The sequence below is a fragment of the Astatotilapia calliptera genome, chromosome 23 (genome assembly GCF_900246225.1).
Source record: "Astatotilapia calliptera chromosome 23, fAstCal1.2, whole genome shotgun sequence".
Taxonomy (NCBI): domain Eukaryota; kingdom Metazoa; phylum Chordata; class Actinopteri; order Cichliformes; family Cichlidae; genus Astatotilapia; species Astatotilapia calliptera.
The window spans coordinates 15,959,627-15,972,907 of NC_039323.1; the positions used below are offsets into that span (position 1 = coordinate 15,959,627).

At 38.4% G+C, this 13,281-nt stretch overlaps 1 protein-coding gene across 2 annotated transcripts in view; it reads right to left on the reverse strand.

The window, feature by feature from the left end:
• Positions 1-1,468: 1,468 nt before the first annotated feature.
• nlgn1 (neuroligin 1) overlaps positions 1,469-13,281 on the reverse strand; it is a 276,978-nt gene continuing 265,165 nt past the window's right edge. For both annotated transcript variants that reach the window (XM_026158032.1, XM_026158031.1), the window contains 7 exons: positions 11,932-12,144; positions 9,943-10,209; positions 9,502-9,863; positions 7,670-7,830; positions 5,766-5,922; positions 4,734-4,811; positions 1,469-2,758 (listed from right to left, as the gene is read on the reverse strand). In XM_026158032.1, the coding sequence (XP_026013817.1) occupies positions 2,159-2,758; positions 4,734-4,811; positions 5,766-5,922; positions 7,670-7,830; positions 9,502-9,863; positions 9,943-10,209; positions 11,932-12,144 (1,838 nt within the window). In that variant the 3' untranslated portion in view covers positions 1,469-2,158. The remainder of the gene's footprint in view (positions 2,759-4,733; positions 4,812-5,765; positions 5,923-7,669; positions 7,831-9,501; positions 9,864-9,942; positions 10,210-11,931; positions 12,145-13,281) is intronic.

A 13,281-nucleotide genomic window follows, 5' to 3' on the forward strand; every position in this document is an offset into this window, starting at 1 on the left:
CATCTAGGATATTCATGTCTCTGTCTGCTTTGAAGATCACCACTTTACCCCCACAGTGACTCCAACCTTTTAAGCAACTGGATTCGACTGCACTGTGACTCATTTCTACACCGATGGATAACATCGTTAGCTGCTGAGGCTTCACTGACCTGAAGATGTTAGCAAAGGCAGACAGCATTGTAGTAGATGGTCAACTGAAGACAGTGCGGATGTGAGACGAGCCGCTTTGCTAAACAGCCCAGCTGTCAGCTCAGTATAAAAGATGAGACAGTAGAGAATCCCTGGTAGAAAACGAGTGGGGCTAAAAAAAGAAAAGAAGTAGCTCTTCAAAATGAGGTAAAGAGGAGTGACTGTGGGCTTCAGAGCTGCTATGAGAGGCCTTTTTACTTCCTTCACATAATTCAATAATTCCAACGCAATGTGTCTCCTAACACAACCAGCCTTGGCTAATGATCAAAACTAGATGAAATGCGCATAATGGGAATTGGCCTACCGTGACCCTAACTTTTCCTATCATCTTGCCCTTTGACTTGTGTTAGTCATGTGTAGGCATTCATGTTTAAAGAGCTCTACAGTGCCCGATTGGATGAATAAAAAATCTACACGGTCCAGAAATTCACTCTCCCACCATTTTTTTCCCCAGTAGTTTCACCCTCCACCACAGTCAACACACCTCCCAGTTAAAAGTAAAGAAAACCGGGCAATGGAATAAACAGTGCAGGTAATTACTTCTATACGGTATAGTGGTCAAGTAGGTAGAATACCAAAGAACATTGATCTCAACTGAAGGTACAATGAGTTTGATTGATACAGTGTAATGTGATTTAACCACTATCAAAAAGTAGTACCAACACACGGAGTACAAAACTAGTCCTTATATGCCCAGCTCCACTCAAGCTATATCATGTTATGCAAGAAAATTTGAACCATATTTCCAGCCCCTCCCCTTTCTACCCCCGACTCCAGCCCACATCATCCATAACCTGGAATTGTATTTCCCATGGTCCTGCAAGGGTGTGTGTTTTCTTGTAATCCAATCAAGAAATATGTCTGAAATTTCTCCAATGCAAGGGAGAGGGTGAAAATGATTCTTAATAATGACATAATCAGCAGAGCAGCCATCAAGCAGATAAATTGTCATGCGCATCGTGCTAAAATATCCAATTATCCTTTGTCCCCCAGCTCTCTGTGTTGAAGTTGGAAATGCCAGAAAGCCAGTAGGTGGATCCCCACTTCCTACTGGTTCAGTTCTACTGGCAGGTTTGCAGTATGGATGCCCCTCTGAAAAGAGGAGAGCTTAAACAGCCTCGGTGCTTAGTGTACAGATCTAGATATGTAAATAGGTTCTATACAATAAAATTGTTCCCAATCCTCAAAAATAAATGGATGAAAAGTATTTGCAAGATTTTTTTCTCCTCAAAATGGTTCTGTTGTGCATACAGGATTTCTTTTTCTTGAAGTTTTCAGTCTTTCCTTTGCTCTTTTCAACAATTGTTTTTTTTCTTTTTTACCTTATCTTACATAGCCTCCATTTATGATGTCAAGACATGCCTAAATTGGTTTGCATGGCATCTACATTGTGCCCCACAGAGTAATCTCTAGCGTGATGCCGAAGGAAAACAACGCGCTTTCTTTCTTTTACAAAGAGCTCCCTTCTTCTCACCTCCAAGGTGTGTCTGATGCTCTCTTCTGTATCCAGATAATACTCTCAAGCAGTCATTTGTCAAAAGATCCCGAAGGCCATATCTGTTGCTAGAAAGAGAAAGTATTTTTACTGTACCTTGTTTTGCTGCAATATCAGAACAAAAATAATAACAATAAAAAGACATCCTCCTCTTTGTTTTAGCTTTAGAGGTTGTTTATCTTCAGCTCTTTATATGTATTTTTTTCTTGTCTTAAATTTTTGTACAAAAAGATAATTATTCTTTTTTCCCTGGTCCAAACCCTCAGAAACTCTTGACTATATTTCCTCAGGTATTAACAGGGTGTCGTACAGTCCCAGTGTAATTCCATGGGTTTCTGGCAACTCCAGGATGGCATTTCATCTCATGACATACTTGTGTTTGTCAGAAAGTTGGCCTTCAGTCTCTGCTGCGTCAGCGGCATTAGCTTTAGCCTCAGCCATCAGAGTCCCGCCTGCATGGGTGCATCCACAGGGCTATACTCGGGTGGTGGAGTGTGAGTGTGGGTGCGGGTGGGGCAGGGTGTTGTTCTGGCCACTGCTGGGGAAGGTATTGAAAGAGTGGAGTGAGGTGAGCCCTCCCATGGTGCTGGGGATCATGGTTATGGTGTTTGGTGTCATGAGCGGGATGTCATCTGGTGAGCGCCTCATGGCCAGAGTATAGTCCGGTGGGCAGGCAGTCCTCAGAACCACGTCATGCGGGTGCAGGGAGTCGCCAACCCCCCTGCAATCTCGGTCCAGGTCTGAGTGCTGCTTCATCTGTAGAGACATGATTTCCTCCTCTTGAGTATGGGCAAGGTCATTTGCGGCACTCCGCTGGGGGCTGCAGCGTCTATGAACATCGTGCCGGCGCTTGTCCTTTTTGTAGTAAAGTGCAGCAAAAGCCAGGATATTAAGGAAAAGCAGGGATGCTCCCACAGCAATGGTTACAGATAGTTCAGTGGAGTAGTCACGCTGGTCCACAAGATGTGGTTGGTTGTGACTGTCCTGTGTCTCAGTGGGGAATGGGGTTGGGTTAGGACGTTTGGTCACCAGAACTTTCTTCGGTATTCGATTAGTAGTCTCTGGTGGAGGAATCTGAAGACAAGAAAACCAGTGGTTAATAACTAATTCATCTGATCATGTTCAACTGTATAGTCTAGCTTGTGGTACCACAAAGTTGAAACTACATATTGGATACCCCATGATAGGCTTTCAATGTTATTAGAGCAAAAAAGCATGATTTCATTTGCAATAAATAAATACTTTAATATAGAAAGCAATCCTGCCTTCTCTTTGGTTTTATTGCATTGTCTACCTAGTCCTGCTGAGGTTAGTGCATGTTCTTGCTTTGTTTCACATGTGTCCCCCAAGTTTTTTTCATTACTTCTTGTATTTACATTATATTCCAGCTGGACTTTTGGATTCTACATTTATTTATCTGCTATTAAAGCTCAACTCTTGTTTGTTTATTTGTGTCTCCTGTGGCTTGAATTTCACATCATTCAAAACTTTGCAGTGCACACCAAACTGACATTTCACTCATTTAGCTTCTAAGAGTCACATGACTTTAACAGCATATTTTGAAAGAAAAGGAAAATATTACTTGTTTGACATTTTATAATCCTTTAAGAAAACCCAACTTCATAGCCTTGCAGATTTCCTTCTAGCAGGAAGGTCAAATACAATTTCATTAGATCAATAGTAAATATGCACCTACTTCGATTTGGGGCCTTATTTTTTCAAATTCAGGAGTCAAAATATTTTTCTTCATCATTACATAGTGCTTGTAAGAATGATTGCACTGTCTCTTTAAAGACATCAGATCACTTCTGAGTAGGATGTCAAAAAAAACCAAAGCCAATTATTTTCAGTTTTAGTGGCCTAAAACTAGCAATTTCTGACAACATTTCTTTATTTTTCACCAGTGAGATTGGCTACTCTCGATTTAAAGCTGAAAGTCAAAGTTTACTTCAACTGTTTGTTTGATTTAAAACATAATGTAGAGAGGCAACATTACAGAAACAGTGCCCTTATTCAAATACTCATGGGTCTAACATACGTAAATAAAATGGAGACCAGGAAAGGGATGGAGAGCAAAGGAGGAAAAGGAAGACAATATCAGGAAGGAGCAACTTCAGTTTCCTTCAGCTCCAAGTGTTAATGTAATGTTGATAATCTCTTTGCTGCAGCTTAATGCTTAAGTTGCATAGTGACACAAATTTTTGTTCTAACTCGTGGCAAAGTGAGATTGTGTACATCCTGAAATTACTTTAAACATATGGCCACTGCCTGACTTGATAATAATAGTGGATTGCATTTATATAGTGCTTATCGGGACCCTCAAAGCACTGTACAATTCCACTATTCATTCACTCTCACATTCATACACTGGTGGAAGCAAGCTACAGTTGTAGCCACAGCTGCACTGGGGCAGACTGACAGAAGCAAGGCTGCCATATCACGCCATCGGCCCCTCTGGCCATCACCAGTAGGTGAAGTGTCTTGCCCAAGGACACAACGATCGAGACTGTCCGAGCTGGGGCTTGAACCGGCAACCCTCCGATTATAAGACGAAATGCCAACTCTTGAGCCACGATCGCACCTTGATAAAGTTACTTATCAAAATGTGACATAAATACGTTTTTTAAAAATGAAATTAAAAATATTACACACATTCACAACCTCAAACCTTCAGAATCAGCCCCTTGTACATCAAGTATCTACTCATAATTTGTATCAAACTGAAGTCAGACTGGATGTTTATGTATAATTCTTCTCTGTCACACCTGATAGCTGCATTTACTGAACACTTTTGGCATTGCCTTTAAATTCATTCCTCAATATACTTCAACTGCTGCTCTGTGTTTATATGTGCTCGTCTATCATGTCTATATATATAATCACCTAAGTAGGAGATCACAAGAGCCCCTTGAGCGGAAAATTAGGCAAACTAGGTCAACAACCAATCTCAATGTTACATTTAAAACTTTTCAAAAAGCCTTCTGTGGAGGGAATGGCTCACATAGACACTTTTTGCCATGATATCACACATCGACTATTTAAAACCAACCTTGGTGGTGGTTGGGATGAGCTGGGTGACCTCATTGAGACTGTGTAGATGAGGAACCAGCTCCAACCACAAGTTGACCTGAGAAAAGGACAGAAATGCGTAGGTGGTAAAATCAAGCAAGTATGAAAACTGTCTTCAGAAGAGCATCTTAAAGTATGGAATTACAATAGGATGAAAATGAAACAATATTGCAGTTCAATTTTAAGCATTCAGAAAATGTCCCTGCTTGTGAAAAACAAACCCAAGACTAGGGCACAAGTGATGCATAAAGAGGAAACACGCAGGAATTTCATCTTTATAGAGACGAAAAATTTAAAATAATGCAAGAAACAATTAATTGGAATACATTTTTATAAATCCAGATTGCATACACTGGATTTATCCGTTTTTTAAAAAGTTAGAGAAATGTGTAAGATGTTAATAGAAACAGAATGAATTAGAGTTTAATTTAAATACATAATAAACAGAAAAATAGACCAAATATATCATAATATATGAGAAAGTCAACTTTTTTTAAGTCTGAAGTTTTAATGCATTTTTAACAGTCTACAAATTCATATCAGAATTATTTCAAGCTATCTTCTTTACAGATAGATTGACATGCACGCATGCAAATGCTATCAAAATATAACCTGTGAAGACATAGAAAATATCACATTAAAAAAAAAGCAAAAAAAGTTTATAAAAATGTGTTTTTATAAGGGATTTGAAAAAAGCCACAGATTTTGTGAGCGGTTTCTCCTCAGATAGATTATTCCAAAGATGATGGTCAACATGAGATTTAAATCTTGATTTTGGAATCACCAGCATGGCAGCTCTTGAGGCTCTAAGGCAGTAAGACAGCTCATATGGGGTCAACAAATCTGCTATTTAGCTTGGAGTCAAACCATCACATGGTTTAAAAGTGATCAGTAACATCTTAAAATCAATTCTAAATCTACAGGGAGCCAGTGTACTGAAGTTTCTATTGGAGTTCTCTTAAAAACAGTAAAAAGCTTATCTGCTGCATGACAGAGTTACATCTAACTATACCTTATTGGCTCGGTAATGCTCTTTGACCCGGGGCTTCAGGCCAATGTGGAGGTAAAGCTGGTCTTTCTGGTTGTAGCGTGTCCATGCCACTTCTTCAAAACGATTGGGCTTAGTGTGGATGAACTTGGTGTCCTGGGGTACAGGCTGGTTTGGGTCCCTTTGAAGAAAGAATAGGAATGAGTTTCCGTTAAAGAGGTCACAGAGGAGAGACGAGCTGAGAGTCTTACAGTGGAAAAAAAAAATGTTGTTGGCTGTTTACCTTAGAGGGCAGGAAGATCTAAAACCAGGCTAAAGGTGAACTGGACCTCTTAAGACACAGCTGTTTGGCTATTCAAATTTTAATTTTGACATAAGTGTAGCATTTGCCTCAGGTTAATCAGTATAATTATGAAAATACTGAAAGGCAGTGGTTAAATGCAGCCTCCAGGTTTCATCAAATTTTAATCAGCGCTTTCTAAGATATCACACCTGATAAGATCCAGAAAAGGTCAGAAGGGAAATTATTGCTCATAGATGTAGGGCTTTCTAAAGATTCTGACTGAATGGAAAGGTCTTAAGATACCTAATTTAAATTTTGAGACATAAAAAAAAATCCCTGTCACAGTTTTTTGTTTATTTTTTAAATTATGGATATCTCCTTGGAAGTGAATGCATTTATATATAATTCAAACATGAAAAGAAGCTTCCTGCCAAAGAATATGTTTAGTTGAATATGCAGTTCAACCATGCTGATAATTTCCAACAAGTACATGGTTCAATGGTTGCTATAAACCACACTTAGAATAGCTACTTTTTTAAATGTCATGTGCCATCAATTTTAAATGTTTGACTCAATAACTCAAGGCTTAAATAAACTGTAAATGCAGGTCAGTAACCCATGTGAATACCCCTCATATATTCAGTACAGAGGAGGACAACGCACTGAGTTTGGATCCTGCACTAAATAGAGCCACTCGCACTTAATCTGAGGAGAACAGATCCAGCCATGTGAACTATGGAGGCCCATTCAGACCCAGTGAGCGCCCCATTGTCTGAGAGCAGCATATGGAGCCAGCCAAACCTCATCAGGAACACTCTTAACCATTCAAATTGGTGGCATAAATCTCTCAGGTACCCAGCATTCTACGTCAATTTGGGGTTATATATGTAGATCATTAGTGCTCTTTTTGTTCCCCTCCGGGCTACTGGGCAGTGCACAGGAAAAGCCAATGTCCCCCTATTATGCTGCAGAAAAACAATTACCGCCATGACTATATAGTGGAGGGCAACATGAGACAGAGGGAGAAAAAAAGGATTTTAATTTTGTCGCTTTCAGAATGTCACTCTCCAGGCTAGGATCATCAATTAATAATGTATTTGAAGATATGTAGTGGGTATTTTCAAAGAATACCAATTATACAACGCAGTCCATAAAACCCATAGTATGATTCACTACTCCTCGTCATACTGAAGAAACAAAATTACAGTGAAATTATAACTTCACTGTGAAATGATCACAATGTTCTAATGGTGATTATATGTATATTAACATATAATTAACACTACATAAGCTCATAAACTAATTGATTATTTCATGTAAACCAGCTCACTTGGTAAACAATCATGTACCCTTTTTTGGAAATGAATAGAATGTATTTTGGCAAAATCACAACCAATCATGTCAAACAATAGAATTATTTCATTTCCATATAACTAATAATCACATCAAATTATTTATCATTTACAGCGAAGTGAAATTATTAACTTTCCAGAGGTGCTGGTTAGATCAAGTACAAATATTAAGTATGAGCTATAAGTTATTTCAGATGTGGCACTTAACATTTTCATAACTGAAAAAGCTGTGATGGTTTTGTTCAGATTCATGAGATTCATAACACTGCATTGGCCCTTATGAGTCATCATACCCTGTCTTGGCAAAGTTTGTCCAGTAGGTCATAACCACAGCACTGAGCATAACGTCGTTCTTGGAGAAATTGCAGGGAAACAGCTCTGTTGGTCCAATCATAGGCAGGCCAAACACATATGGGATCTCGTCTCCATGTGCTGCATCTGCCCAGGGTGGTACCTAATGAGCAGCAGATGAATCAAATCACGTCAGTATTATTACATTTATGTGACAGATACAGGACATTAAAAGACTTTATTTTTGCACGGTGGATATTCTGACAATATGCATAGACACAGCAAGACTAAAAAGGCTGGAGAAATAGAATAGTTGTTGAGGAAAAAAGGGGGAATGAGATAAGTTGTTAATATTAATTTACCTGCCATTTTTGGCTCATTATTCAGTGAATTGAACAGAGAGAGAGAGAGAAGACAAGAGATAAAAGGATGATGCTGACAGAGGAAAATTGCTTTGAGATGAGTTTAAACTGGAATACAGAGTACATATACATGGTAGCTGTACCAAGTTGAAGTTAATATAATAAGGAATGTGGGCAATTTAATGAGCACTCTTTATTTTCATTAGTTTGTCTAGACATATTTGAACATTAACATTAAATGTTGCATCAAGTAATACAGGAAGAAGTAAGGATTTAAGATACCAGTAAAAAAAAAATATCAAAAAACCAGCCAACCAGTTTAAATTCAATTCAATTCAATTTTATTTATATACCGCCAAATCACACCAAAAGTCACCTCAAGGCGCTTCAAAGATACAGAGAAAAACCCAACAATCATATGACCCCCTATGAGCAAGTGCTTTGGCGACAGTGGGAAGGAAAAACTCCCTTTTAACAGGAAGAAACCTCTGGCAGAACCAGGCAACCAGCAAACAAATATGTATGTATACATATGTATATGTCAACTGTTCAGTTCAGAGGAGACTGTGAGAATCAGGCCTTTATGGTCAAATAGCTGCTAAGAAACCGCTATTAAGGAAAAGCAACAAGCAGCAGAGATTTGTTTGGGCAAAGAAACAGGAATGGACATCTGTGCTTTGGTCTGATGAGTCCAAATGTGAGATCGTTGGTTCCACTAACAATGTCTTTGTGAGACGCAAAAAAGGTGAACGCATGGTCTCCACATGCATGGTTCCCACTGTAGGAGGCTTGGAGGAAGCTTGCTGGTGACCCTGTTGGAGATTTATTCGAAATTGAAGGCACGCTGAACCAGAATGGCCTGGCCAGATGGACTGGCCTCCACAGTCACCTGACCTAAACCCAATCAAGATGGACCTCAGAGTGAAGGCAAAAGGGCCAACAAGTGCTCTGCATCTATTGTAACCTGTGGAAAACTATTGGAAAAACATTTCAGGTGACTACCTCATGAAGCTCATCAAGAGAAAGCCAAGAGTGTGAAAGGCAGTAATCAAAGTAAAGGGTGGCTATTTGGAAGAATCTAAAATATAAAACATGGTTTGACACTACTGCTTAGCCAACTACACATCACTGATTATTTATGGAGAAAGACTCATAAGTAAAGCAGCAGTTATCATACACATGTTGTTACATATGTGAACAATGTGTCGGCTTATCTATCAAACTATCAGTTCAAATCAATTACTTTAGTTTCATTTGGGAGCATTTTGTTTTGCCTTTAGCAATAAGAAATAAGTGATTTTATTTGATTGTACATTATTCTTGAATTCGTTCTGTTTACATGTGTTGATAAATGGCTTCTGCTCAGTGATACAATTCAAATCAAGACCGGGTGTTCATTCCTAGATTCCAGGTACCATAATACTTGAAAGTACCTTCAGAGCTGATGAGGCATGTGATAGTTTGAAGCTCACCTGTTCCGTCTGACAGTGGTGGTAGAAAGCATAGAAGTAGGTTGGAGATCCAAAACTGGAGTGCAGGTCAGCTGTGGCAACTGCTGGTGCTACCCACTGGTGATCGGTGAAAAGTGCTAGGAGTGTCTTCCGGCGTGTCTCTGGATTATGCCTATCAGCCCAGTCAGTGTACATAAACTTGATGGTCTCTCGGAGGATGTCTTTGCCTTCTGGGTAGCCATAAAGGTCATCCACAAAGCTGGACACGGCGTAGTCGAAGTCATTAGCTTGGACGCCATTCTCATTGTCCACGATAAGCTCGACAAACTTAAGGCCCTCGCCCTGGTTCACTCCCAGCATTATATCATAGTTGAGGAACTCACCTAGCAAGAGACAGTAGAGTTTGGTTAACTTACAAATTGTAATTACAAAGCATCCATTGGTGGAAAATAAATTGAATACCTTGTTCCATTAAAATCTGAGGGTCATCAGGTATAACATCGCCATCAATAACAGGGCCGAAGGCAATGTGATAACGGGCCGGCTGGATGTCTTGATCCACAAGCTCCTTGTAATGTTTTCTCTGCAGGCACAACACAAGCTCCACAGTGTCCTCCAGGTTGCAGCCTACCTTCCGAGCCAGCATTCGAGCATATTTGGCAGGCTGAAAACTGACAGCCCAGCTAGACAGAGCTGTGCCGCTCTGAGCGATGGCCCTCTGGAACAGGCCTTAAGACAAAAACAGCACAGGGGCAGCATTGATGGAGAAAACAATTAATTAGGTGCAATTCAGAGACTATCCCAAAATATGTCAAAATAAGTATAGATGCATAAAATGTCATTTTGAAAATCATATAAAGAAAAATATCATATGATAAATCAGCTGATTGAGAAAATGGAACGGAACCTCAGTGATCATAGGTCATATTAGAGGCAAACTGAATACACTGAAAAATAGTTTTGCTTATTAGAACAGACAAAGCAATATTTCTTTTGGCAAAAAAGAAAAAAATAACTCAGCCATCCTGATTTTCATCATGAACATAGTACAATGCAGGTTTGTTGAGTCAGTCCCATATTAATGCCCTGCAGGTTGAGGGTAACATTAATGATGTAAAAACTGGCAAATTCTTTGGTTTGTTAGTTTTCAGTAGTGACAAGAAACAAATCTGAACATTTACTAATGATCCTGTGATTGTTAGTCATCTTGAATGCAAGAAAAATCTTCATGGCTTAGTGTGATGGGGGATGTCATGTTTTCCCTTTCCCTTTTCTTTGATTTCCATCCAAATGTGTGAAACACTTATGATCACAGTTTTTAGATAATTATCACCAAACTGACTGTAATAAAAAGGTGTTGACAGAGTGAGATATTGGGGTCCTTCAGATATTTATAAATGTTGTTAACAAAGCTGATTTTGAATCCCCTATTGATGCTAAGCTAAACAGCTCCATCATAGATAATGGTAGAAACCTATGAGAGTTCATGGAGATTGTCTGAATCATCCAATCTATCATGTCAAACGTGAGTGGTGTGACTGAAATGAGATTTCTGTTTCTTTATAAAGCATGACAAATCCACAGAAGGCATTGGTCTGTAACATAACTTGAATGTTCCTAAATTCGCTATTTCCTTCTTCTTGAGAAATGTTTGTTACAATTACAGTGGACAGCTAGCCTGGGAAATAGACAAATCTCAAAGCTCAGGTTTCATATACTCTGACAAAATGACTATCCTGCCACATAGTGTAGGATTCAAACAGAAATCCCAACTACAGCAATGTCAGGCTACTGGTCAACACTGTCCTTATCGTTCTTATTGCTTACCTGACCTTAGGGAAAGAGGTGCTTCAAGTTCTTTCTTTCCATATATTTTGTTCCCCAGTAATGTCAATATCCTTTACATATCTTATCACCTAATTTTGTTTATGGTTAGAGGCACTTTTTTTTTTTTTTGCTGCAGATATACATGGTTGTAACACATTATTACTACCAAGTCTCTTCGTTTTGAAAAATTGGTCTCTGTATGAATAAAGAGCAACATCCCATTAAATAAAATCATATATGAAACCTGTGTTTAGAATATATGTGATGTTTTTGTTCATTTTTTTATTTTTTATTTAACTGTTTGTAAAACAACTGCTTTTAATTGCTCAGAGCGGGCATTCTCAGAAAATTATGAAGCACAAAATCTTTTGTTTTCTATATAGTAGTATATTATCAATTGCTTTTTTTCATGTCAAAGCTGAATATTGCAAGTACAGTGAAACGCAGAGAAAAAAACCCTCCATTCAGCACGTTCCGACGTTAACATACACGCATCCAAAATGACAACAAGCATCAGCAAAAGCAGATCACAACCTTTTTTATGGTCACTCGCTACTGAAATGAGACTTAAGAACGTATGAAGACCCCACATGGATCCCTGTAACTCGAGTCCTTGGGCTTTACCTTTTGTTGAGTTGCTCCAGCGGTTTCCCTCTGAGTAGTGAGACAGCGTGAGCAGGTTCACACAGGAAGCTCCAGCTCCGGAGCCAAACACAGTGATTCGCAATGGATCGCCGCCAAAGGCTGCAATGTTCTCACTGGTCCAGCGCAAAGCCTGGATCTGATCCAACAAGCCATAATTCCCTTTTGCTGCTTGGTCACCGGTACTCAGGAAACCTGGATGAGAGGACAAATTAAAAATAGTAGATATTATTTTAATATCTTCTCCTTAATTTTCTTATTTGACCATAAGCAGATGGCTTCATTAACAAAGAAAAGACACCTAATGGCATCAGGACTTTTCTCTGTCTTAATCTACACATTTCATTTATGGAGTTTGGTTCCTTTTCAACAAACTTTAGAAATGAGAAATTATGTTTATTTATGTCTTTACATTAGTAGGTTTAATCTTACAATTTATCATCTCACATCACGAAAAAAAAAATCATTCAAAAACATTCTTTGTACTTTTGTATTTTGAAGATTTTGCATTTTTTAAAATCTATTTTCTTTTTTAATCTCCTTGATTAAGCTATTAAGGTATATTTTGCCACTGTACACAGAAAACCAAAAGCCTCATTCTTTAATAATTTGCTGCAATATAGAGAGATATAGAGTTACGAGTAATTCAAATGAAAACTTCATGGAAAATGATAATGTGTCACAAAGAAGCAGTGATATGTTTAATAACATAATACAAATTTCAAATCAAGGTCTTTGTGGATAAATCTATAATAATAACTCGTGTTTTCAAAGGTCAGTACAACACACTGCCCACATCCAGACTGCCTTTCAAGAGAAGACTTTATTCGAACTGCCTATAGACTGCTTCAACGCCTCCATGATCTTTTATTTCAAGTTGAATTGATTTGTTAAAAAAACACACTGAATACACAAGGTCATGGAGTAATTTAACTAACAACATTAAGGATATTAATTTTTGTTGTTGTTGTTTATGCATTTATTATCATTATGCTTTTTAACCACAATAACAATAGGCGATCTCAAAAGTTTGAGGTCAGGTCAATAAGTGTTTGGCCAGATGTCTGTATCTGAAATGTAATATTTATCTTTGACACCAGACAACTGGGCTTGTCTTACAATTAGTTCTTCAGAGTTGGCTAGATCTTTACAAAGGATAGTTTGGGAAATAATTATGCTGTTTATTACAGTTTTTCCACAAGTGTTTCTGTATTATATTTTCATGCTGCAGCAATTACCTTTTCTAAGGTACTTTTTTCAGGCCTGTGCAAATAGTCATTCGTGAATCATAAAAACGAATCTGTTACTGTTTGTTAGCTAGTCGGAGCTATC